We start from the raw sequence: 27,657 nt of genomic DNA, 5'->3' as shown, positions 1-27,657 counted from the left end.
GCTAGCTTTTTATTGGTTGTACTGGTGTGCCCAACTTTTTCATTTAGGTGCACCAAGACATACTTTAGGTTCACTAAAAAATGTCCACTGCGCCTTTTGGCACTGAATAACACATCTTAAGCATTCGTACCAGTTTCCACACACATTAATTTTTTAAAAATACATTCTGCAAATTTTTTTTATAGGAATAAAGGTGGAACTAAATGTTTTGTATATGTAACCCGTTCTTTCTCATAAGTGGGATCTGGGACTTAAAGTTAGTAAATGGTTGCTTTTCCCTTCTACATAATAAGCAATGCTAAATTTTGTTGTAACTTCTGACTGGTTTGCCGCTGCCTGGTAATGCAGAGAGGTGGAGCTACACTATACATCACAACACAGGATCAGCTTCTTGGAGACTTTGTGCTTTTTTAAATTCAGAACGTCGACAGCAATCTCTCCCAGCTATGCTTCGGCTGCATTTAATGCAATGTGTAAAGTTGGGTGTTTCATCATTTCTCACATATTTCCCACAGGTTAAGTATCTATTTGCAGTGGTGGGTGGCACAGCGTGACCGATGTGCGTGCAGAGACTCATGCAGTTAAGAGGGGGAGAGTTTATTTACACTAAAATTAAATATTTCGAAAACACTGTGCATGCAGGTTGCTGGTAGATGCTACAATCTACTAATATTTCAGCAACTTGTAAAACATGGCTGCTATTAGGCTGTGAACAGAGAAGCCTCTGGTCTCCACAACGAGGGAAAGTAAGGTGTTGTAATGTCACATTTAAGTTGAAATGATCACTGATTATCTACTTGGGCAGGTTGTCCACGGACACAGACAGACCTGTCAGGTGCACCGGTGCAACCAACAAGAATGTTTCTGATTAAAATAGTCACACTCTGGAGCCTTGTACAAGTACTTTTCATCTTTCATGTCACAAACGTGCATCCAGGATAAGTAAATCACTTTGAGTCCAATGCTCAACAAACTTTGAGCTGCCCTGTAAAACCTACTGGAATCATGGGTAAAGCACAATGCATATAAAAGAAAATTGGGTGACAAATTAAAGGAAAAAGCTGAACCCCTGCACCTTATAGTGAGGGAATCTGGTGACTCTGGTGTGCTTTGGGGCTATTTTTGCTTTCATGGTTTGACACCACTTGTCCCCTAAGAAGGAATGGTCACAAGTCAGTACAAAGTTAGTCTGAGTAATCGACTTTATCCTATGATAAAATACTTCTGTCCTGCTGGGAGTGGTCTCTTCCAGGATGACCACCTTCCACAGGGCACAAGGGGTCACTGAATGGATTGATGGGTAAGAAAATATGTGAATCTCATGCACCTTTATGGTATTTGGACCCATGTATTTGACAGACCTTCCACTGTCATTATCAAAACACCAGGCAAAAGACTATCTCTTGGAAGAATGGTGTTTGATGCTTCCATTAGATTTTCAGAGACTCTGAGAATCGATGTCAAGGAGCTTTGAAGCTGTAAATGGAAGCACATTGTTGCCCAAAACCTCACTAAGACACTTAATGTTGCGGTTTCCGTTCATTTGTCACCCATTCCTACATTTGCAAATGAAAAGCCTACAAATAATTTCCCTTACATTGAATATCCTGGTTACGTGTTGTGTTGCAGGTGAGGAGAGTCCCAGGCTCCAGTGGCCACTTGCACAAGACAGAGGATGGAGAATGGGAGTGGAGCGATGACGAACTGGACGAGGGCAGCGAGGAGGGCAAGGCAGCAGTGAATCAGGGCAGGGTAGGTGAGACGCCACAAAGCCACGCGTCAGCAGTGTGTGCTTTTTCACATTTACCATTTATGTTCCTCAGTAAAAAGTTTCACAACACACCATTAAATATACTTTATTTAGAATAAGATGTCACTGTGTCAAAACTACACCTTGTGCATGGAAATTCAGAGTTGGAGTCATTAAGGTGTTGCATGCCATGTCTAACCCATAGATCAAACCGTTATGCAACTTCCCTTCTGTCTTAGACACTGTGCACTCCTTCCCTCCCCAATCGGTTAGTTTTTTGGATAGCAGATGGCTTATCTCCGAGAGAGCCTGTCATGAGGTCGCTGTAATGAGCTGGAAGATAGCTGTAAGGATGTGAGGCAGGAGGAAGTTGACAACTATGATCAAAGAGCCATTTGATAAAGATGCACAGCTTCAGTGTGTGATGCAATAAATAATGCTCTACCAACAGTAATGATTTGAGATATAGATTGTTGCTGGTAGTGTTTTTTTTCCACAAAGATGTGTTTTCTGTTTCCTTTTATTGATCTCAGGCTTGTTACTTTTCAGCAGTTGTACTGTATTTTTGCAAAGATATATTTCAGTGTTTCACAGACAGATGAAGTGATAGACAAAATATACATAAGGGGATGAAATATGAAAAATGTATAAGATCTTTGCATTACAGATGGTTTGTTCTTTGATCAAATGAAAAAAGAAAATAGAAAACATTATTACTGCAGTATGCCTGAACATTGAACATGTAAATGTGTTTGATTTTTTTCCCTCCAGTCACGAAGGGTCAAAGATGAGGCCAAAGATGTAAGTTAGCTATTCTTCTTTTAAACCAACTTTAACATGCCATATGACATTCAAATTCTAAATATCTATTTGTATTCGCTGAAGAGGCAAGTTGTAACAGACAAACAGGCCATATCCTGTCTGCTGCTGTACAGTTTGATAACTTGGCTGAGCGGCATTTCTGGAAATGCAATTAACTGGCCTACTTCAGCAGATGTTTGTGTAAGAATCCTGAAGTCAATTATAAATGCTTATTTCACTGCACACATTTTAATGCAGTTTCATCAAAACAACCAAGAAGCTGTTTTAAACAGTCTGACAAAGCCGGCAAATTGCTCCTCATTGATTGTTTTGAATTGACTCTCCTCTGTTGTCTTTATAGGATGAGCTGTGATTTGATATTTACCAAGGATGTAATAGCATTTGCACAATTATGCCTCTCATTTTGTTCCTCCTAGAATGAGGAGAATGCCAACAATGTCCCTATTGAAGGCTTGTCTATTCAGCATCCCCAGGTGAGGGATTCAGCAGCAGCACTAATTTGTCATGATTCAATGACCTTGATGCCACAGTGATTGCCTGTGTGTGCTTGTGTACATCTCAGCTCGTGCGCGCTTTACATATGCGTGTCTGTTTGCGCACGTGTGTCGGTGGGCGTATATTTATGTGTGCGCGCGTGTGTGTACATGTGAGAATGCCGGTCTCCTGGAGGGATGCTCTCAGCTGTAATAACTCAGAGTAAATGGCTGTCTGCCTGACAGTGCCGGCTCAGTGGCTGGGTGTATCTCATCTGAAGACTCACTGCCATTGTAACCCATTTTCTAAGGCTATTGTCATTTTGGAAATGAGCCAAAGCAGTTTGAGGTGTAGTCTTGTGTCCCAGTCAGGAATTAACTTTGACAGCTACTCAGCAGTCATTTCTTATCCATAATATCCATTCTCTGCCACATAAAAGCCCATTTGTAATATGATATTGATAACCCTGATAGACCCTCACACAATACACCTTTATGTATTGTTCCTTTTTTCTTCCCTTACAACTTTCCCTACAGCTGCATTAGATGGAAGACATTTTTCAGTAAAAATGAGCCACGTTGCCTGAGCATGCAGTCACTGCCACACACACTTCAGGTTTATTCTGACTTTATGTTCATCTTGCTGCTGCCTGAGCCTCATGCCCTGCAGTACGTGCTTTGTGTGTCGTCTTAGTGCAGAATGTACACTGCTTCATCACCAGATATTCTCTCACGCAGGTCGAACCATATGAGGACACACCGTTTATTCAAGGTGCCGTGAACATGGTACTACGGCTGAGGTGAGACTTGTGATTTTTTCACAGATCATTTTCTGCATCACACACATACGCAGGTCCACAAACTAATTCTGAATCTTCTTTTTTTCAACAAGCAGTGAAAACAGAGATACAGAGCAGGTTTTTGGATTTGTCCTCCCTTTACTTTGTCCAAACTAGGCTACTAATAGCCCCTAATGATCTTTGTCTGCTTCAGACATGAACTGGTCTTACCGCAGATCCCTTCATCTCACTTTATTACTGGTCGAGTTGTAGGGAGGAGTGTTACACATCATTGCCTCTCTTGCTGTGCTCCACAATCTGCTTTCCTCCCATAGACTGTTTGCACTCGCAGCACCACACTCTTCTTGCTGCATTATGCAGGCCACTGCTGTTTATGAACATGACAAATTGGAGGCCTATGATTCAGCCACAGAACGATCAATGTTGATACCTCCTGTTATGAAACAACTAAATTCAGTGCCAACATGTGTAATAAGAGAATTGAAGGTAGATGCTTGTTTTGCTTTTTTTATTTTTTTGCTGTTTTGTCATATATTTTTTTAGCATTTCTTTGTTTTTTATTGAGAATGCAAAAACACAGAAATAGAACTAGAGAGACAGGAAGCAGCAACAGACACCCAACTGTGCATTTTTGGACACAAAGTCCGCCTGTAGCTCCCTGATGAGCCAGTTGCTGAGCACAGTCTTGCTTGAATAGACATCTGAAGGTCTCCCCCCAGGCATTGAACATAGCACAGAAAACCATTTTATTCTGTGCTTACTAACAAAACAGTGATGGGGATGCAACAGGTGGTGACTAACTGTTTACTGGTAAAAACTCATTATTGTAAGCCTCTGATGAAATGAAATGTGCTGTGCTTTGATTGTTTTGGCCTTTTCTGTTTTGTAGTTTCACAGTTTGTACATGATGTTTGTTCGAACTGTGGATTTTCTGGCTTACACTCAGATTATATCTGGTTGTAAGCTTTTATTGCAGCTCTTATTACATGTAAAAATACTGAGCAAGCTTGTAAAAATGTGTCAACACAGAGTCATGCAAAAAATAGTTTTCCACAGGATAACACTTTCACTGTGTTAAATGTGATCATGGCATTAGGCTGTCAGGTCACTTTTATGGTTTGTCAGCGAGAATTATTGTATTAGAGATGCAGACGTGTGACGGATACCCTCTTAGATATAAGTCCAAAAGCTTGACATGTTTTTATTCAGAAATACAAGGGCTTGAGTAGCTGTTTTATGCCCCAACAGACCTTATACTGTACTGTCTTCTTCAATGTGCTCATGTGTCAATGATAAGATATGTGTATTATGCTTTTTATTCCTTAAAATACAAGAAAAACTGTTGACTTGAATATTATACTGGAAACAAATTTTAAGATACCTGTTGAAAATGTATTTTCTGATGCAATCAACAATTTTATTGGTATCGGAACAGCAGACATTAGCTGACTTAGAATCATCGTCTTTTAAATGTGAATTTTGGAATACAAAGAGATTCATAGCAGTTTGATTCCGACTGTCGAGATGCTGCTTTAAGAGAACTTTGACTTTTTGAGAAGATTTTGGCTGGCGTGTTTTAAAGTGAATCAGCACAGGGGGTTTTAAAAGATGAGAGGCTGTGCTCATATTTCGGGATTTTCTTTGGCTGTGCTCCTGTGTTGTGGGGGCAGAATGAGAGATATTTATGGCTTTTCCAAATAGTATGAGGCTGCATAAGAAGCAGTGTATTAAAGTAGGATGATGAAATAAAGGTTTTATTTGCAATATTAATGTGAAGCTGAAATATGTGGCTTTCTTGATTGCCTTTTTTGGCTGTTAAACAGGAGTTATCGGTGAGGTTTTACTTACTGCTTCTTGTAATATGACTAACAACTCAAGGTCATTATTAATGAAAGTGGTTCTTAGTCTGCTTGAAACCAGTCAAAGCAAGTTTGTGAATCTGAGTCACAAACAAATCCACTGGCTTCGGTGAATAATCAAGCAGTTTCTTGTTATTCCTCAATGTCAAGAAGATTATTTTCTTTCTTTTTTCTAAAGTGGAACTTATTGACTCCTGTCACGAGTGCATTATTATTCTAAATTAAGAGATAAACTGGCTAAAAAACAACAAAATAATCATGGCAGTGATTTAATGTTAAAATCTAAGGCAGCTTGTAAAAGTTTAAGAACTTTAAAATAGTAAATGCCTATAAGTAATTGCAGTGGAGAGACGAAAAATAAACAACTAATTGGTCTCCTTTCTCAACTGAGAAGTGAGTTACAGCTTATTAGCATGAGTTTATGGTAATACGATCCCCTCAGTTGCAGGGACGGGGAACAGCAGCAGCCTGATTGGATTATTTTCAACATTTTGCTTGGAACTCACACATCTTTTTTTTGTGTACACAGGCACTGAGAGCCCCTGAGAATAGCAATGTCAGCAGTTTAAAGGGGAAATGCACACAATGCTTGGCAGTTTGGTGCAATGTCATTGGAGCTTGAATACCCAAAATAGGACACATGCAAACTGATTTCACTGAGAAGTTTATGTCAAGAGGTGACATTTCTTTGTGTTTTCCAAAGTCTCTTGTTTATAAAGGTAGCTGCAGGTTGACAAATTCTGAATTTGAATGTCAGAGAAGCAATGATCTTGTGTATGTGCCTGTATCTCCCGGAACTTCTTGTCAGTTGTGTTTTTTAAGAGAAGAAGCCATAAAATAGGCATCTCAAACTCAGAGCAGATTTTTGATTTTCGAGTTTTAGGCTGTTGGTCAAACAGAACAAGCAATATGAAGATATCACTTAGGCCTGCAAAACTGCGACAGGCTTTTTCACAATTTTTCAGACAGCTTTATTTAATAAATGATTGATCTTTTAACTGTAATGCATAGATTCAGGAGTATTACAATAAGCTAATATATGGGAAAATAGGGAGTTTTTTTGTACGAGCTACAGTGAAAATAACTCAATTTCCAAAATAAATTAATGAAGCAGTAAGTTAAGGGTTGAGACTAGACTCTCCACATTTGAGTAATATGTTTTTCTTTAGACACGTAATTTTTAAAGTTCAGCAGCCCCACCAAACTAACTTGAAGACAAGGCCACAGTGTTACACAGTTTAGTTTGGTTTAAGTCCCTGAAGAGCCGTTTTTCAAGTATTTTGTATTTTGTTTTCTGGTGAAAATCTAAAATTCATCTTAAAAAAAGACCCTGAACTGCTCTTCTTTGTCAATTATGTGCTCTTTGGGTTAAAATGTGAGCTTTGGTTACTTGTCTTTGTTCAGTTCTGACCGTGGATTCTCTGCAAGCTTGTACTAAGTGCCAGGTCCTTTAACTAAACAAATCAGAAAGCCTGTCTGTGTGAAAATGTAAAATATACCTATCTCCTCTTCACACCACAGGATGTCTGTTTGTTGGCCACATAGTGTGTATCATATTTGCATTTTCTTATCTAAAAATTCCAGTTGGCTCCACAATCAGTAATGCCAGTGACAGCCAACAATGCTGGACTGCACTGACAAACACTGGAATCATTTTAATTAATTGCATTGAAGTTTCCACTCCATTATGTTTTAAATGTTTTTAAGACATTAACTAAAATCACAGACAATTTTTTATTAGTGGGGAAGCAGTCTGTCCACGTTATTATGCTTTCTTTCTTCCAGAAAAAAGGGTACTAAATTTGCAGTTGTTCAGCACAGTAATACAGTCGTCTCATGTACGCAACTGAGCTCACAGTTTTCAAAAAGGGTTTTGGTGGCTGAAGCAGCCGTTTTAGTGTTGGTCAACTGTGGAATCATTAAATCCTTGAGCGAGTATTCGGAAAGGCACTGATAACACGGTCTTCTATACATGGCTAATCCCAAACGTTTGTGCTGCAGTCTGACAGAATGTTTTCCAAACAGTCTCTGTGGGTTTTTCTACAGAGGAGGCAGATTTTGAGGCACACTTAATTTGGGCAGTTATGATCATCCGACATACATGTTGCCTCATCAGGCTTGGCAATGGACACACTCTGCTTCCACTGCTGGGAAAAGAGACGTTGTTTACATCCATCTGCTCCACCAGAATTTTTTTTTCTTCTCAAGTGCAAAATGTCTGAAATTAAAACAAGTCCGGTCGACTCACGGCTGAATGATAGTAAATCCTCATTCCCACCGTTTCATGTGGGCTTGCTGCTAACAAACTCATTACAGATATGTCTTTGGTTTGTGTGTGTGTTGACTTATGGCTCTAATCTCATTTAAAATTAGGGTTGTGGGCTCGCTGGATGATTTATATAACTAGACGACAAAACAAATTAATCTTCCTCGACCGACAGTGTTTTTGGGGGCAGCACTGTCAGGTCCTGCCTTGACCAGAAAACAGCTACTCCCCTGTCACAAACACATTTTGAAGACAGATTTCTAATGCATGTGATGCAAATGAATGCAAGCCGATGCTGCACAGAGGCTGAAGGATGTAGTTTGTCAGTGCAGTAAAACTAGCTGTTCACAGCTGCAGATATCCATGCTACATTTGTCCACAGAGCTAATTCTTGTGAGAATTTGTATAATGTTCGCAAGTAACCCTTTCGGCTAGCTAATCAGAGGTATGATACGTGTTGCTTTTGAAGTATTATTAGTGTGCCAGCCCCATCAATAATCTCAATATTGTATGAGAGAATAGGTCTGAGCTGTTTACATGATGGAGATGCATTACAGAAGCAAACAAAGACATGAAAGTAAAATGTTGAAGCTTGAAAAAGAAGACAGTACACAAAGCTGCATGGCTACGAAACGAACGAATGGAAGAATTTCTGATCTATTTCTGAGATGGTATGAGAAACCTGATAGACAGATGAAATAACTGTTACCTGAGACGCAGTGGGTCAGAATAACAGCATGACAGCTTATTTGTGACCCTGCAGAGGCTTCTTCTTGCGTTGCAGGTCCAAATAAGAAAGAGTCCTGATGAGTTAATGTTCTTGGTGATGGACTGTGTGGCACTGGAAGGTGGGAAAGTGATGAATGTGTGTGTCAGGGTCTGAGTTGTAGAAGTTATGTTTTCACCTCATAGCAGGGTGTGACGTTAGGATGAGTTATTCCATATCTTCCTGCTTGGTGTTTCAGTGCACTGCTGTGGAGGATGTGGTTGTATCATGAGTTGGCATTCTTGTGGTTTTTGAAGACACTGCTGGTCCTGCAGAGAAAGTCCTGAACTGTCTGCTCTCAAAACTTAGGAGGAAATTCCCCCCTAAACCTTGTCATCACCTCTCTTAGCTCACAGGAGTATTTCATCTCTGCACTCCGCCATGATCTGTAGCTCTGTCAGGTCTCAACAACAAAGTTAAATCTGCCATTTCAGTTGCTACGTGTGTAATCACACCCACTTGTCTCTTCTTTCAGGAACTCCAGAAAGGAGCTGAATGACATTCGGTTTGAATTCACTCCGGGGCGAGGTAAGAGCTCAGCCTAAATTAATTTGGAATATGTTATTTCCCTCGTGATAACATTTCTCACTGTATGAGTTGCCGTGTGTGTAATGGATAATGGCACTGTGCTCTGGACAGCATCTAATTCGGTATCTAACGCAATTACCTGCTAAGTGGAATGTTGCAGGCCCAATATTTGTCTTGTTATTCCTTCACAAGACACTGCTGACGGCGTTTCCCAGGAACTGTTCTCGGCTGGTCTGGTCAATGGGCACGATGTTGTAATTGGTAATGTTATACTTTTTTTATCCTCATAATGCTTGAAAACATAAAGCCATTTACTATAAACCACATTACAGTGTTACTAGGTAAGCTACTGTCAGAGACTCACAGTACCTTATTGAGCCTTAATTTTTTCTCTGCATAGTGTAAAAATGTCTTTGACATTATTTCAACATTGTTATTCTCATATGCCCTTTCCATTACAGTTGCTGCTAACCTTCAAAAGATTGTAGATGACCCAACTACCTACAAAGTGTTGACCTTTAAGCTGGTGAGTTTCCACATGATTGATGACTGACGGCAGGCGCCATGGGTTTGTCATGCCCGACAGTGTCCAGCCCTGAACAGCTTGTTGATGAAAGGTTTGCTGAGGAATGTGAGAGCCGGAGTTAGTAGAAAGGCCACAAACAGCACGAACCGGCGTCTGTCGCTAAGGGTTTTTCTGTCGATGGCACAAAGAATTATTTTAGGAGAAGGGGTAGGAGTGATGGAGTGGAGTAGACTGGAGGGCTGACACGACAGACACAAGTAAATATGAGATAGCAATATTTGTATTTTTCAAGTATTACAAGAATAGAAATTCCAAAGATAAATTTCATTTAGATGACATAAACTAAACCCAGTATGCTTAAATTATACACTGCTCAAAAAAATTAAAGGAACACTTTTTTATCTAAGTATTGCATCAAATCAGTCAAACATGTGGGATACTGATCTGGTCAAGTAAGTAACTGAGGGGCTTTTTAGTCAGTTTCAGCTGCTTTGGTTTTCATAAAATTAACAACAGTTGCACTAGAGGGGTAACAATGAGACAACCCGCAAAACAGGAATGAGTTTACAGGTGAAGGCCACTGACATTTTTTTCCTTCCTAATGTTTTCAGACTGTTTTTCACTAGTTTTGCATTTGGCTAGGGTCAGAGTCACTACTGGTAGCATGAGGTGATACCTGGACCCTACAGAGGTTCCACAGACAGTCCAACTCCTCCAGGATGGCACATCAATGCGTGCCATTGCCAGAAGGTTTGCTGTGTCTCCCAGCACATTCTCAAGCACATGGAGGAGATTCCAGGAGACAGGCAGTTAGTCTGGGAGAGCTTGACAGGACTGTTGAAGGTCCTCAGCAGGACAGGTATCTGCTCCTTTGTGCAAGGAGGAACAGGATGAGCACTGCAATAGCTCTACAAAATGACCTCCAGCAGACCACTGGTGTGAATGTCTCTGACCAAACAATCAGAAAGAGATGTAATGAGAGTGGTCTGAGGACCCAGCGTCATCTAGTGCCCGCTGTGCTCGCTGACCGGCACCGTGGAGCTCGGCTGGCATTTGCCATAGAACACAGTAATTTGCAAATCCACCACTGGTGCCCTGTGCTTTTCACAGATGAGAGCAGGTTCACCCTGAGCACATGTGACAGGCATGAAAGGGTCTGGAGAAGCCGTGGAGAACGTTATGCTGCCTGTAACATTGTTCAGCATAACCGGTTTGGTGGTGGGTCAGTGATGGTGTGGGGAGGCATATCCATGGAGGGATGCACAGACCTCTACAGGCTGGACAATGGCATTCTGACTACCTTTAGGTATCAGGATGAAATCCTTTGACCCATTGTCAGACCCTACATTAGTGCAGTGGTCCTGGATTCCTTCTGGTGCACGACAATGGCCAGTCTTATGTGGTAAGAGAACTCATGCAGTTCCTGGAGGATGAAGGAACTGATACCATTAGCTGGCCCCCATGCTCACCTGACCTGAATCCAATAGAAAACCTTTGGAACATTATGTTTTGTTCCATCCGACACCATCAGGTTGCTCCTCAGACTGTCCAGGAGCTCAGCGATGCCCTGGTCCAGTTCTGGGAGGAGATACCCCAGGACACCATCTGTCGTCTCATTCAGAGCTTGTTCCGACATCGTCAGTCATGCATACAGGCACATGGAGGCCATACAAACTACTGAATACCATTTTGAGTTGCTACCAATGAATTTTAGCAAGATGGACTAGCCTGCCACATCAGTTTTTCACTTTGATTTTGGGGTGTCTTGAATTTAGCCCTCCTGGGGGGTTGATAATTTTAATTTCCATCAAACATGTGGCACTTTTCATTCCTAACACATTATCCAGTCCATATCAATGCTAATATCCAGTTTGTTTTTCCCTGTATTGAAATATGATGTATTTTCAAAGTGTTCCTTTAATTTTTTTGAGCAGTGTATAAACACTATGATACTGAACAGTTCTACATAAATGTATCGTAGCATTAAAACTAAATATTAGACATTGTAGGTTCAAATTCAAAAATATAGTTCATAATGTTTTTTTGTTGTTGTCTGGTTTCATATTTTAAAAAAAGCCATATTAGATTTTTGGGGTTTTTTTCTCCAATGGTTTTTGTCTATTTAAAAGGCAAATCTACGAAGTCAGGAAAACACAGGAAACACTGCACCATACCTCCCTGAAACACTACATTTAAAGTCCAGGTTTTTCTTCTGTTGTCTGTTTACATTATAATGTAATACATTCGTAAAAACATATGGCTTGCACCTACTGTGCGAAGCCCTCATAAAAGACTCAGATTTTTTAGGAGCTCAGTGTGAAAGATGCAGGAGCTAAAAGAGATTATTTCAGACAGAGGGGAAAAGGAGTAATGTACAGTATAAGAAAAACAATGAATCTTTTGAACATTAAAAAAACATGTCAACATATTCTAGTAGACCCTAAAATTACTAAATAAACCTATAATGTACAAAATATCTGCTCTTTCATTTTTGTCCAATCAAACTAGCCACTGAATGCTGGTAACCTTTAACATGAATAACTACATTATGTTATGCCCAAATTACATTTTTTAAAGACAGATCCTCACTCAAATCACTTTTTCCAACCCAATTCATTGTATATTTTTCAGTAAAATACTGTTGTACTTGTGTAACAAGTCTGGACACTCAACACATGGCCTAAATAACTCTGCATTAGAAGAATACTGGCTGCAGAGCTTTCCTTTGTGCTTTCTGTAAAATTTGTCCGTGGAGACACGAAGAAGTCTGACAGTTTTCATCTCCAGCATGAACAAAAACCTGTGGGTCAAACACAATTTTCAACCAACAGCAGCAGTGTTTTCTTTCTGTTGGTTTCACTCAGCATTGTGCCGTGTTAAATCACAATTGAAACTGCTGGTTTACTTATTTATGGTCACCACAGTTTACCTTTGGATCACTCATTTCGAATACAGACACACTTTGTCCCATCGTTTGCAATCAGGAGAGGAAAGGACAGAAAAAGACACTCTGGATGTTGCATATGTGCTATTAGGAAGCCACCTTTATGCTGCATGACCTATTAGAACGTGATAAGGACAGAAATAATGTCAATCCCTCTGGCATTGACAAAAATATGTAAATTATATTTTACTGACCTTTATGTAGTTGTTGGTAAACAACATCTGCACTTAAGGTCACAGTGTTTTACAGAGCGACCTTTCTGCTGTTTACCTTATCAGCAGCTAGAAGTGCTGCAGGTGGATGAATCTCTGGAGAGTCAGAGTGAAGGCAGAGTGGGACATGGCATGCAGATATATGGGCATGCTTTATTTCCATATGTTAACTCTGCTCCACTGCAGGCAATGTGAAGTCCTCACTGCGGTTCAACTCTCCCTTTCTAAACGAAGAGTTACGAGGGCAGCGTCTCAAAACCCAGGGACTGAGAATAATTACCCTCGTGAGGGGAACAATTCATAACACTTTATGCTGACAATTTATGATGTGGGTGGCACTATAGCAGCTTTATGACTGAACTGAACGAGAGATCACCATAGACTCTGAGCTCACAAAAACTGACCTGTTTTAATAGCAGTGCCTCCATGTTGATTAGACAACTGCAGAGCTCTCAGACCCCCAGAGTGTTGGAGTGTCTCTCCCAGATAAGGCGTGAATTGTGGTGGCCAGCAGGTGTTAAACCACCCATTCATACTCCAGCTTTTCCTGAGGATAGCCAAAGAAAAAAATGACTCCCTCATTTGCAGTCAGAGAAATCTAAATGCTCATTCTTTGTAATATTGCCTCCGTGAACAGCATCTAACCTAAAAATTGAGGTGAGACGAGGTGCTGGGAATGAAATAAACCGTGCTTTGTCGGAGGGAGCGTCTAGTTCGTCTGTGTTAATCATCTTATTCCAAAATCGATGGACTGCAGGGATTTCATCCAATTTAGCCACAAGAGCATCGCTAAGGTCAGCCATTGATGCTGGGGTGATAAGGCTCGGGTTGCAATCAGCATTACGATTCATCTTTAAAGGGTTGCATGGGGGTAATGTCAGAGCAGGTCAGTCAAGTTCTTTCACATCAAACTCTGAAAAGCATTTCTTAATTACCTCAAGGACACTGCCATGTTACAACAGGAAATAACCTTTCCTAAACTGTTACCTCAAAGTTGAAAACACTATTAAAGAATAATTGTAGGCTGTAGCTTCGTGGTTTACCTTAATTGGAAGTAGCCCAAACCTTGAAAAACAGCACCAGACAGTAAATCACAGAATAACAGCATATCTCCAATAGCTTTCAGTCATATACTGTAGCTCATATATGTTAAATACGGCATGCGTTTTTATTGTGTACAAACTGCGAAGAGGTGAAGATGCAAGTAATCTAAACTTTTTGTTTTCTCATTTGATCATATCGCAACAACAGCTGCTCTAATCTGATATTATAGTGGAGCTCTGGCAATAATACCACCTCACTGAAAACAGATTAGGTACTGGCCAGATGTGACCAACACACATGAATCCCTCCTTCATATCCACTGCCTTTATATCATTGGAATCAACATGTGCACAAGCTGTAGTCAGTATGATCAGTTGATCATATAACTGAGGCATAATGTAAAAAGAGGTAGCAGGTCGTGAAGGAACGGTGATTTATCACACTATTCTGCAGTTCCCCGTGACACTCTTTGCTTACAGTTTTAGCTTTATGGCCTAACAGTTTGCTGTTTTGAAATTTGTGCCATTTTCAGATGCAGTAGTAAAAACCTGCTGTTAGCATGTACCGTTATGATTTGTCTTGGAAGCACCAGAAACACCCAAACCAACTTTGCCCCATTATTGCTTGATTTATAATTGGCAGCAAGTTTGATTTGTCAACTTGAGGTGATAGACAGTGTCACTGTCGCCTTTGCAGCTTGTCGTAACTCTCTTCAAATGGCTCAAAAGTCTCTACATATAAGCATATGAAAAGTAGAATAAATGAGTTTTGGATGTCAGCCAGAAGCACAAGTTTAAGCTTCGCAATAAAAATGAGGAGAGAAAAAGGATCATCTTCAAATTGAATGTATTTTTAACCTCAGTGCACAGTAGCCGAGCTGAAACCGAATCACAGTTTTATTATTTAATTGAAATAAACTGAAGTTCTGGTTGAGAACAGCAGAGAATTGTCCCATTTTTGTTGCTCCTTTCATCTTTTGAAATCTGATTTAGCGAAATATGAAACTTTAGATTTTTCGGCTGCCTGGTTCTGTTGATGGAGATGTGAGTGATCCTCTCGCTGTCTTCCTCCTCCTGCAGGCTTCCGGCTGTGATGACACGGAGATTCCTGATGCGGTGAAGTTGATCGGCTTTGCGCAGCTGAGTGTTAGCTGATGCTCTCTTCATGCCTGAAGCAGGTGAGACGGGGCAGACAGTTCAGGGCAGACAGACTGAGGAACACAACCACCACTTCCTGCAATATGTTCCCCCAAAAAAATCCCTCCCTGAAAACTCACTCCTCACTCCCCCTTCCTCACTTCTTTTCACCTTCCCTGAGGCCCAAGCTCCGCCACCGCCCCTTCCTGCACCTCCTTAGCGCAAAAATCCCTCCTCACTGTCCCCCCGACCTTTATCCTTAACGACATTCCACCGCCCAGCGCACAGACCGGGATCAGGATGCAGCCCAGGAAACCTAAAGATGTACTCAGGTGGTGAAAGAAGGTGATTACGATGTAGCTTTGAATGTTTTATTTATTTACTCATTTTTGTTTTACATCACATTACCTCTGTGTTCAGCAAAGCTCTCATTATTTATTGAAATGAGTTCCCCCCCCCCACGCTGTTTTGTTGCCACAGTGAAAACAAATTTGCTTTGACTCACATCTCACAAACCCACTCATTTGTGAAGTTTCCCTGAGGTCTGTGTCAGAATGTAAGATTTAGTTCATTTATGGGGAAAAGCACATTTTCATAAGAACATAATGAATGTCTAAGAATAGAATGAATTGTATTTCCATGTCAAGGCTTGTTTCATATTACCAAGAAGGGACCCATTTGCTTTAGTGTGCAGTTAAAAAAAAAGAGAGACCTGGATGCTACTGTGTATAATTTGCTGCTCTCGACAGTGTTAACGCTTCAAAATGCTAGAGGTGCCTTGTTCATTTTTCTGTGCCTAAGAAAGTAGTCAACGAGTGAGACCACACAAAGACCAGAGCCTGCTGATTACCATTTCACCGATGTATTAGTCCAGCAATGACACAATTCAAGTGAAGTATCTTGACTTAATGAGGCAAACTGAAATGCACTTTTGGGCTGAGTGTGTGCGCCCGACAAGCAGATGCTTAGCCCCTGGAGACAAGTTAATTTGAGTGCTTTTGTCGTCAGACAAATAAAACATAACAGAACCTGCAGTGGTGTAATCTGTTCTGGTTGATGCGTTTTCAGATGGCAGGCTAGTCGACAAAACCGCAACAGTTTCATTTTCTTACTCTGTCCTGCTGCACTACGAAACTTTCTGTTCCCAAAAATATGGCAGTTACTAAAACGTACTGTATGACAATGCGTCTGAGGATGAAACCAAAACGGCAACTACTGAAAGGGCGACGAGCCATTTGTTTGTCCAAACAAGTCCAGTAGCTCTAAATTATTTTTTAGCTATTGAGGTGTTCAAATATTAACTTCTACTAAATTCTTTATTTTATGAAGTAATTTATTGTGTTTTCTATGTACAGTATGTGTACCATTTCAGCATATTACCCCTGTTCCCTCTCTGTAATCAGCTGATGTCAAATTTCTGATGAGGAGCAACAAATAAAGAATTGCTATTATTTAAAAACCGTCCAGTGTCTTAATATATATTTATACATAACTAGATTAGTCTGTAGTAATTACCTCAGGCACCTCTTAAACTTCATTTAATGCTTGATAATAATGAGAATGTTTTTGTTTTTTACTGCATAATTCGCACTGGGATCGTTATTTCACCAGCAAGGCCTTCAAATTACACATTTTTTTAAATTTTCGAAATAGAAAATTTAACTCAAAGTCAATACAAGCATGCACAATTTCACACAGCAAGCTTTTGTTGCTACAGCCTCGTGTGATCCGGTTAGACGAGGAGCTTATGGTAGCTCATGTTAAAGACCCCATTTAGTGGAGTTGAATGTTGTCCATATGGTGTTTTTTTAAATGCTGGAAGACATTTTGTGAGCCAAAGAAGCCGACCAACCCACAACTCAGCATTTTCACCATGAAACTGCAGTGAACCGATGACAAAAGTACAGATTTAAATGTCCAGGGTTTCATATGCAAAAAAGCTAAAGAACTAATCCTGTCGACTTGTGTGTGGCCTTTCTGTATCATTCTTCTTTTTCAGAATTAAATTCAGCTTGGAACATATATGACTGAAGTACTACAATATTACAACTCACTATAGTGTAGCCTGGAGTATTTTTACGGTCTGTTGGTGAGCTGGTGTGCTTGAGCTGCATAAGAGCTGCATCTCAACCTTTATTTTCATGGAAAACCTTCTAAATATATCATTTTATTACACACAAATGAGGTTTTTGGGGTTTAATCGTTTTCTGGTGAAGGATTTTAATAAACTTTAATGCTTACTGCATGCATAGAAAATGAATAGTTTTCTCTATTTATTTACACACAACTTTATACTATTTAACATTTAGCTTCATATTTGCCGCCAAAACTATTTTTGCTGAGGAAATGGCACACAAGTTTACATTACATAGCTAAATAATTGCAGATGAATCTTTATGGCAGCACCCCATGACTGTTGAAACCAGGCGTAAACTAACCGTGACGCCACCCGTTGGTTTCAACACCGAGAAAATGAAGCCCGGATTTTGCTACTTCCTGGTCGCCGTTTTGGATTTTTTGGAGCCAGTGACGTAAAAAGCGTCATCAAACAGACTGGACCGGAGAGCAACTAGGGGCAGGATTGGCTGAGGACTCTCTTATCCCACCCACGTTTTACCGCAGAGGCTTCTGTTGCTGTCCATCAAGTATAGCCACGCCCCCTGGCTCCGCCAACTTTAACGATTTATTTAAAATTCAGTATTGATTTATTTTAAGATCGGCCACATGATCTCTCATTTTGACCATGAAAACTAACTAAAAAAATCCTGAGCTGTAGAAAATCAGTCTATCAAATTTTATTTTCTCCAAAAATGAATTGGGGTCTATGGAGAAAAAGCTTTTTGGAGCCAACCCTAGTGGACGGCAGGATATTGCAAGTTTTTGACACTTCCGGGTTGGCTTCAATTCTGGAGCCAGATGCTACGTCCACTATATATACATTCTATGGTTGAAACTGGAAGAAAGTGACAAACAAATGCAGTAATAGAGCTTTAATTATTCAAGTATTTGTTTTTTAATATAAAAACACAATATATAACAACAACCCCTTGTGGGATAGATGCTTTCACAGTAAATGTCACATTAGCTTATAATACTACAAAAATTCTGGAAAAAAAAGAAAGAAAAGGAAATTTGGCCACAAAAGCCACATCTTTCGAGAAACATAAACATTTTCCATGAAGTCAGTAGCAGTGCTTCCATGATGGTCACTGATATGCCAGATACGTATGATAATACATCCAGTCTGTAACGGCCGTAGCTACAATTAAACTGATACTCGCACAACATGATACTGTGTTTCTCTTGATGTGTGGAGGAGTTGATGAGCTGAAATAGCTGCTGATGTACAACATACATAACCAAGAGCAGCAGCTGCGGTAATGAGAAGCTGGTAGCTGAGACACATAATTACCTCAAGTATGAAAATGTCAGAGTGGGAAAACAAGAAAACGCATCTAAAAACCAAAATATACACACGGCTCTTTCGGAGAGTAGAGGCAGTGAAATGATGACAATCTGTAAACAAAAACAGCAGGCAAATTCATAACAAAAGAGCAACCAGTGAGTTTCGCTGTGTGGCTTTGTCATAACTAACGCTACCATCTAGCCCGTGTAATTCTCTTTTGGAAAATTACCGATTCATAAGGCGCCAAATTATCTTTGTAACTTAGGTGCAGTTAGGAGACACTGATAATATTCTGCGGCTTTTTTTTTTCTTTCAGTCGTTCGTTTAAAAGATGGAGGAAGCAGAGAGCAGCATGTGCGCAGATGCAGATTTTATGTCAACAAACGACCCGGTTTGTTTTGTGATTGCAGTTATATTTGCATTCTCATTGTTCAGGAACTTTCATTTGTAAATAATATGATTAAAAATGTATAATATAAGGATGTAGTATAGTAATTTAATACTCTATTGATTCGTACACATTCTTCTCTTCTGGCTGGTGCTCCTGCTGAGTCAGCAGCCATGGAGCTGGTAGAGATTTAGTGTCTTGCTCAAGGACACTTTAGCAGAACGAAAGGTTGTGAGTGTGAGGGCTTGAACTGAACTCATCTGAACGACAGGCTGTCTCTACCGACGATTGATTTAATGCCTATAAAGAAGAGCCTGGAATATAAGAACAGAAGTACTTTCAATAACAACACCGCATTTTACCTGTGCATGAGAATACACGCTTCACAAGCCTCATGCACTCATTAACAATCATGAGGTGTAATCAGCAAAAATAGTAGATGGATATTAATGAGAACATCTGTCATGAGATAGAGACTTGCAGCAGCCCTCACAGTCTTTTTTTTTTCTTCTTTACATTATTCGGTGCGTGATAGCGTTTGCAATGGAGAAAAAGGCTAAAAAAGAAAAAGAATTAAGTCGTCGTTCGGTGGTCTTCATGTCCCTCTAACATCTCAAGTGCTTCTTGCTGGACATGTCATTCCAAATGCGGTGCATCTCCTCGGGGGAGATCTGGTGGACAGTGATAACCCTCCTGTATCTGCACAGACTGTAGGCCATTTTCCAGTGATTAAAACCACTGTTCTGATAAGGATGTATACCCAGCTTACGCAAACACAGTCCCACATACACATCCTCCAGGTGCAACAGTCTTGTGTGTAGTGAAGTCTTGTAGATGAGCTCAGCTACATCTGCTGAGAACACGTAGCCGGTGCCTGAGCAGAAAGGTGGGTATTTACTGTCAGGATACAGGTCTCTGGGCATGTACCACTTGCTGCGCATGTCCCTGATGGGACCGCCGTTGATCACGTAGCCGGTGAAATATCTCCTCCTCGGCTTGGTGGTGGGCTTCAGGAGCTTGTAGATCAGATTGTCCATGTTGACGAAGATGTCGCTGTCTGTCTTCATGACGTACTGCGCTTTGGGGCAGAAGGTGGCCACCCAGCGCATGCCCATCATGGTCTTGAGGGTGAGATTGTGATAGGAATCGATAAAGTTCTCCACTACAATGTCATGGAAGATCTGACTCTCCTGCTCCACCATCTGGTTCAGCACGGCGTCCGTGTTCCTGCCCAGCAGAAAGATTGTGAGGATGCGGATGTCGCCGAAGGTGCTCTCGTCCCCCCAGGTCTCCCGGATGGCCTGACGCGCATCGAACTCCTTGTGGTTGCTGCTGATGAGGATGACCAGGAAGGGCGTGACGCTTTCGCACTTCTTCGGCTCGTTGATCATAAACTCAAAGGCGTGTGGGTTGAGGGGGCGGGTGCGGATGTTGGTGAAGGTGATGTTTTTCTGAGGTTTCACAGTCTTCCGTATAGGCACAGACATGTGGCCGACATACGTGGACGTTGGGCGAGAAATACTCAAGTACCACAGAGCGCTCGCCCAGCAGACCACTGTCAAAAGGTATAAACATGACACTTTTGAAGGCATTATGCTGCATTTAAGTGTATTTTGATGAGTGCAATCTTATAAGGCTTTCTTTCCATTAGTGATGTTTCACCCAGTGAGGCAGCATTAAGCTGCTCCAGCGTGCAGTTTGACATTAATTGTCAGTAATGGATTACTTTAGAGAGAAGAGATGCTGTTTGCGTTTTAATGCAGAGCTCTTTATAACTGTATGGATGTCCAGTTCCTCTTGGTGACACTGCTGCTTCTCCATTTACATCTGAAAAAGACAGAGAGGGAGAAATAGTACATCAGTATAAAAAAAAATACAGCCCTCTCAAAAAAAAAGAATATTTTTTTAAATAAATCATGAGATTGTTTTTTTTTTTTTTTCCAAATCCAATGAACTCAGCAGTGGCAATTCAAATATGAATAAACCCAGCAGAGCAGACTTTGCTTCAAGCAACAACAGCAACAAGTCAAACAAATGAGGAAAAGCTGCTTGACTGTCACATATTCATATAATAAATTAGCACAAAATCTGCATAAATCAATCTCTAGCTGAAGCGGGGAAAGGAAAGGACTCCGACGAAATCAACACCTAAAAAACACAAATTGCGTATTATCCATTATCTAGAACAAAATGACTCACTGTCAAACACATTTGTATTATTTATTTGTTGATAAAATGTAGTTATTATTCAGTGACAACACACATTGTGAGGATTTTGTGTTACAGGTTTGATGAGCCAAATGTCCTCCGTGATGATATTATGATTTTCACATTTTTAATTTCATTTTGATTTCGCTCTTGGGTAAATTATAAACAATAAGGAATATTTAGCAGCTATGATCTGATAATAATAAAGTGCTTTTTTTATTTAAAAAACTGGGAAAACACAGGTGCGACAGAAAGATGTCGTACCGCTGAATTTATCAGAGCCTTATAAATAAAGTATTAAGATGTTTCATTTTAGTAAAAGTATTGATCCTGCACTTTAAAATACTCAAGGAAAGATGACTAGTAAGTATTAAAAGTTTTTAAAAAGCATTGTGTGTAGTACTACAGCCCTAGATTATTATAGTTCGTCAACATAATTCATATTCTTCTGAATTAGTAATTAAAGTTGATCATTTGTAGTATCGAGTGGAACAAAATGGAAAAACTTTAAATTTTGCACAGAAGTACAGTATGTGGGTGAAAATTTATTGAGTTACATCCCACTGCTTTTTAAGTCTTACTATGTAGCCACAAGTGAAAATCCCCATCAATAACAGCGCATTTCACCGATTTTATTACTGTGAACTGAATCATTTCTGTCCCTGAGCGAATCAACATTTCTAATCAAATCGTAACCCTCGTCCCCACGTATAACCGAGTTACAGATCCTGTAACGTAGATCACAACATTTTCAACATTCAGTACATGATCCTGGTGCACAGGTTGACATTTCACAAGAGTAGACAAATGCCCTTTTAAACTCTAACCAAAAGCAGGAAAAAAAAAGCTTTACAAACTGTCTTGTTCTGTGGCTGAAAAGAGCTGTGGGGTTGGCAGCATTCTGCATGACAGCGTGATATGGTGGCACAAAGGGAACACTGTGGCATGATAAGCCTCTCCCCTGGGATGTTTTTTTTTCATCTTTCCTCCCTGATTTGTTCGGTGTTGCACTGCCTCGCCGTCTGCCTGTTACAGCTGTCTTTTTTTTTCTTTTCTGAGCAGTCATTCTGCAGGATGGACACTGTAATGGCGTTCGGCTGCGCTTTTTTCCCACAGGTGGCTGAGCACCTACAGCACACGTTAATATGTAGATCATGTTTCCTGGCTTTTGAAGCTCTCGCTCGACTTCTTTTTCTCGCTTGCTTTCTTTCGCTCTGGGAAGATCAGATGATGCACTTCACACGGGAATGACCGTAATGCAATAAAAAGTCCTATACGTGTCTTCAAAGCAGGAGAGCAGCAGAGCACACAAATGTAGCCATAATGACATGATTGGGATCCCATTTAACAACAGAGTGCATATTACCTGCAGGATATACTGTATACAAAAGGACTAAAAGACACACTGTTAGCAACAAAGAACACATACTTTGAAAGTAATCTGCGGCACAAATTACTACTGAAACTTTCAGCCTGTAGACTCTGATAAATATGTGTCTTATCTTGTGCTAAGACTTCATTTCTTCGGTTTGTTTGGTCTCCGTTTGAGAATTCAGATTATCACTGTGAGTCTGTCTTACAAAATATTGTTTCTTCTCAGTTTATTTTGTACTGAACCCCTTTCCCTAGAGTCTCCCAGCAAAACTCTTATGCTGAGCGCATTTTCTCACAGTATCAGACTTCTCCTCCTCTTGTGAAATTACCGTTGGATCTCACAGGATTTAGAGAAGCAAACAACTGTTGCCTTTAACAACAGTTTACTCAGACGCAAGAAATACACAGAGATGTCAATATATTGAAATACCAGAGGAGGGGTCAGGTAGAGTGAAGACAGTGTAACGGTGGCAGTGATTTTTGTTTGCTCTGGGGTTAATAACGCGGCGAAAAGCAAAAAATGTACACACAAACGAGGCGTATGTGCATGTACACATGTTCGACACCGAGTCCCACATTGTCACTGTGAATTCTCACTTGCCAGGCTGGAAGGAAAAATATTTATGAGACAGAACTGAGGCAATGTTTATGTGACAGTTTTTTTAGCTGCCAACCTCCAGTGGCTCTTCAGAACAAACATTTCTAAGCTGCTCTCCTACACAGCAGCAGCAGCAGATTAAATACAATGTTTGTCCCTGACTGATGCAGTATAAAGTGCATTTTAATACACGTGAATGCGAATCATTAATTACTTTGGAGCGAACCGAAGATGCTGAGTGCGTAAGCAAAACAGAGTAACTTCGTATCTCCGTGAACAGCAATGATTCAGGTACTGACAAGTCGTGGCTTGAAGAAATTAGAAAGAGATGGCCTCAGTTCTGTCGCGTATTCTTACCAGACCCAATGATAAATCGCTAACCTCTGTGGTAATGATGATTGTGCATCACTTTGGAGGCGAGATAAAGAAATATGAAGGGAGCGGTTTGCCTCTGAACCAGGTGGCCACATGCATCCATCTTAAAATGGAAGGACACGCAGTAAAAAAGGCTGAAAAGGGGACAGACGGGGAGATGTTGAACCTGATTATGTTCAGGTTGGATTGTGTGCAACAGTCTAATCTTAACAATCTTAATGAGACCTGGAGTAATTATATGCTTTCTGCTCTGCTGCCGCCGCACTGAGCAACAGTTTCTGCAGCAGTGTTTGCCTTCAAATAGGTAGAGTGGTAAAATAAAGACCTGGAGAGAAGCTGCTATTCAGGTTGGGGGTTTTAAATAGAATCAGAGTAAAATGGAGTAAATGATTCGGGCTTTTATTGTCGTACAGCGGATTGTAAAAGTAACTGCACCACTTGAGTTATTTATTAAGAATGCTATGACAGAGCACCACATTACGTTAATATTGTTCATCAGATCACATTCATAAAGCATCTCAGCATTTAAAATTTGAGGTGCATGGCATATGTAGCTTTAAGATCTCATGTTAGCAGCATGTCTCTAGTGTTTTTCTGCCTTTGAGGTAAAGATTTGGCTGGTTATTGCTTCAACTTTTGGGTCCACACTGAAACATCTTAACTTTTTCATGGATTGCTGTGAAATGCTGGGTCTTTTGTGGACCTTAGAGGATGAATCTGCCTGATTCCCGTGTTGCTCTGACTTTTTATCTGAGGTTGATGTTTGTAGTTTTGAGGAAAATAGCTGAAAAACGGCTGGAATGGACTTGGCAAAAAAAATCGGATTTGATGGCCACTGGTGCAATTTAATAACTTTGGTGATAAAATGCTGAACATAGTAAAGATCAGAGACAAAAAAGATTAATATCAACATGTTTGCATGTCACAATGAGCATATTAGCATAATGATATGTAGCTCAAAGTGGCAGCGCTCTAAGCACAGCCAGAGATGTTGTAAGGGGAAAAAGCCAAACAAATTTTTAGCAATCGTTGTCACATTTTTACTCACTGTGGGCTCATTTGCACTGCAATACAAAGTAATGCCTTTTTCTATGGAAACAGGAAAACACTGGCTTGAAGTAGAGAGACATGGAAAATGTTTTGTGCAGAATGACACAGGTATAATGCCATGAATAATAAAAAAGTTACATTTCTTTGATTATTTATTCTACAAAAATTGAAAACCTGAAACCATCATATAAAACATTTTCCCAAGTGCCCACAGCTGGTACCATTGCTACAAATAAAAATGAGGTCTCCGTATGCTATAGATATCTTGCAACATACATTTTTAATTTCTTTCCGTGCTTGTCCCGTCTCTGTTGTGTTGTGTAAACACAGACTGCAGCAGTTCAGCCCAGTTCAGTTGAATAATCACTGAATTTCTGTCATGTAACTGCTGGTCTCAGCTGAGTCACTGATGCCTTTGTTGTTGTTTTTTACAGAATCTAGATACCGTGTATGGTTTGCTTTTGACAGATTTTAACAAAAATGTATAGAAGAAAACTCTTTTTGATGAGATACTGCAACTTTAAGCTTAGATTTAGTTCAATTTTCTACTGGAGCTGTGTGTCACAAATGACAAGTTCAAGGACTGTTTCTGATTCTTTCATGTTTGTACAGTGTGCTGCTCTGATAAATGATGTAATTTTGACATTTAAATAAACAACGACATTCCCTTTAAACGTGCCACTGTGCTTTGGGATTCAAAGGGTTAAAGAAATATAACAGCTAATCATGTTGTTCATATTTTTTACACATTATCTTGAGGCAATTTAGGCAGATTCCTCTGATGAGTCTACATTTATTTTTAATGTGCCATTGATCACTAAAATTGCAGTTATGGCCCTCTGCCCATTCATTTAGTCTTGAGCCTGGTCTTGCTAACCTGAGATAACTTTCCTCTTAGAACTGTGTTAGTCTTCCTGGTCAAACAGTAGCATTTTATTTCTAGAATTAGCTCCTATAAGTCTGACAGAAGCTAGAGGCTCCTCAGAGAACTCACAATCAGTCATGTGCTGCAGATAATACAGTCTGTTGTAGCTGCTTTTTGGAACAATACAACCATAATGGAAACCCTGTTCTAATCATGGATGAGCTCGGCAAACTGAAACAACAGAGTCGCTGGAGATGATGAGCAGCACAACACTCTGCTGCTGAGAAATGTGCACTCGAGGCCTTTAAAGAGGAACTTCGTTTTTTTTCAACCTGGAGTCTGTTTTCATATGTCATTTCATACATGTGAGTGATGGAGAAATGAATTTTTGACAAAGCTCCAGTATTTAGCCAGGCAGGCAGCTTAGCAGCTCAGTTTTGGCGCGAGCTATCGCGCGATTTCGGAACGAGATTTGCTTTCTAGCGTCCTGAGATTTGGATACAGACCACAACAAAGAGCGATCGCCAGGTAATGTGGAGGTTTTCGTTCACTTCTCATCTCTAGTATGTTGTGGGACACTCATTGAGACTATCTGAGCCGGTCAGTGTGGGGCAAAAGCACATTAGGGCGGACTTTGACGCGGGAGGGCCAGCTGCCCCATACTTTTCGCTAGCCAAGCTGCTAGCTGAGCTGCTAAGCTGCCTGCCTGGCTAAATACTGGAGCTATGTCGAAAATTCATTTCTTACATATGGAAACAGACCCCAGGTTGAAAAAAACCGAAGTTCCCCTTTAAGGTTCAGATTTCAGTTGTCTATGTGTATAAAACCCTGGATGTGGCTGTTCGAGCTTGTGTTCAGATGACTGTAGCAGCAAGCTGAGCCTGCAAGCAGCCTGCCAGACCTTTGCAGTGCTATTATTCCAATCAGTCTCTGTAATACGGGATGTCACACTGGGTGTCAGTCATAAAATCTCCCACTCTGTGTGACCAGATTGGGGCGGTGATTGGCAGAAAGGATGGTAAAATATGAAACGGCCTATGAGGGGACGAGCAGGTGTGCACAGCTGCGCATTCGAACACTGGACCTTCAGGGCATGAAACTTAATGCAGAGACACAACAGGGAGGGGAATGAAAGAGAGGAATAATTAGCCTATACTACCAACACAGTCCCAATTTATCATGATTTATTATATAGCAAGAGGTAAACTTGTACGGGGAGCAGGGCACAAAGACAGCCATTCATCAACACGTGACATTTCTTTCTCCCAGCTTCTGGGTTGACTGTTTGGCGGACTGGTTTCTAAAAAGGGCTATTACGCACCCCTCTGCACACAACAAAAATGTTTTGATTCATGGCTCCGTGACCATCTGTAGACAGGCCTCCAAAGTGTTTTTCCAATAACAACATCTCAGGGCTAATAGATTGCCAGATTGAATTAACTGGTTCATACAAAGCCAGGAGTATTGAGGAGGGCCCGCTCCAAAAATTTAAATTGATTACCTTGGCTTTCATTTGACACAACACTCTTTGAATATTGCTGGTTATGCTTTTAATGACACAACACACTAATAGCAGAGTTCTCGTGGTAATGTCAAAATGCACGCTTTGCATTTTAATATCCTTCTGCACAAACATTACAGTGTGTCTGTGCTATTTTAATACAAACACGTGTACACATTTATAGTCAATGTTCAGTAATACATGAGCTATATCATGAAGGTGTTGTGTTGACCTTGTTTTTGTGTACTTTTCTCTCACAATATCACATAATTGAGTGACAGAACCTGATCAAGCAGAGATGTAATAAAAAATTGCAGTACAGCGAGTGGAGAAATGTTGCGTCTCCCCGCCCAGCACCATGCTGCAGAAAGCCACATTTGTCAGCTTACACACATGGACAAAATTGTTGGTACCCCTCAGTTAAAGAAGGAAAAACCCACAATTCTCACTGAAATCACTTGAAACTCACAAAAGTAACAATAAATAAAAATTTATTGAAAATTAAATAATCAAAAACAGCCATTACTTTTGAATTGTTGATTAACATAATTATTTAAAAAAACAAACTAATGAAACAGGCCTGGACAAAAATGATGGTACCTCTATAAAAGATTGAAAACTATTTGACCAGAGTGACATGATTAACTCAGGTGTGTCATTTAATTGACATCACAGGTGTTTCCAAACTCATAATCAGTCAGTCTGCCTATTTAAAGGGAGACAAGTAGTCACCCTGCTGTTTGGTGAAAAGGTGTGTACCACACTG

General features: G+C 40.4%; 2 protein-coding genes across 3 annotated transcripts in view; one reads left to right on the top strand and one right to left on the bottom strand.

Annotated features, from left to right (window-relative positions):
* Positions 1-16,585, top strand: part of stk39 (serine threonine kinase 39) — a 29,153-nt gene extending 12,568 nt beyond the window's left edge. For both annotated transcript variants that reach the window (XM_022213535.2, XM_022213536.2), the window contains 8 exons: positions 1,630-1,752; positions 2,522-2,551; positions 2,989-3,045; positions 3,784-3,845; positions 9,212-9,264; positions 9,457-9,525; positions 9,726-9,790; positions 15,070-16,585. In XM_022213535.2, the coding sequence (XP_022069227.1) occupies positions 1,630-1,752; positions 2,522-2,551; positions 2,989-3,045; positions 3,784-3,845; positions 9,212-9,264; positions 9,457-9,525; positions 9,726-9,790; positions 15,070-15,144 (534 nt within the window). In that variant the 3' untranslated portion in view covers positions 15,145-16,585. The remainder of the gene's footprint in view (positions 1-1,629; positions 1,753-2,521; positions 2,552-2,988; positions 3,046-3,783; positions 3,846-9,211; positions 9,265-9,456; positions 9,526-9,725; positions 9,791-15,069) is intronic.
* Positions 16,586-18,101: 1,516 nt separating this feature from the next.
* Positions 18,102-27,657, bottom strand: part of b3galt1b (UDP-Gal:betaGlcNAc beta 1,3-galactosyltransferase, polypeptide 1b) — a 60,655-nt gene continuing 51,099 nt past the window's right edge. Inside the window, exon 2 of the mRNA XM_051958518.1 lies at positions 18,102-20,747. Within this exon, the coding sequence (XP_051814478.1) occupies positions 19,526-20,512 (987 nt within the window). The 5' untranslated portion in view covers positions 20,513-20,747 and the 3' untranslated portion in view covers positions 18,102-19,525. The remainder of the gene's footprint in view (positions 20,748-27,657) is intronic.

This window comes from Acanthochromis polyacanthus, chromosome 14 (genome assembly GCF_021347895.1).
Source record: "Acanthochromis polyacanthus isolate Apoly-LR-REF ecotype Palm Island chromosome 14, KAUST_Apoly_ChrSc, whole genome shotgun sequence".
NCBI classification, from domain to species: Eukaryota; Metazoa; Chordata; class Actinopteri; family Pomacentridae; genus Acanthochromis; species Acanthochromis polyacanthus.
This window is presented reverse-complemented; position numbering and strand designations above follow the sequence as displayed.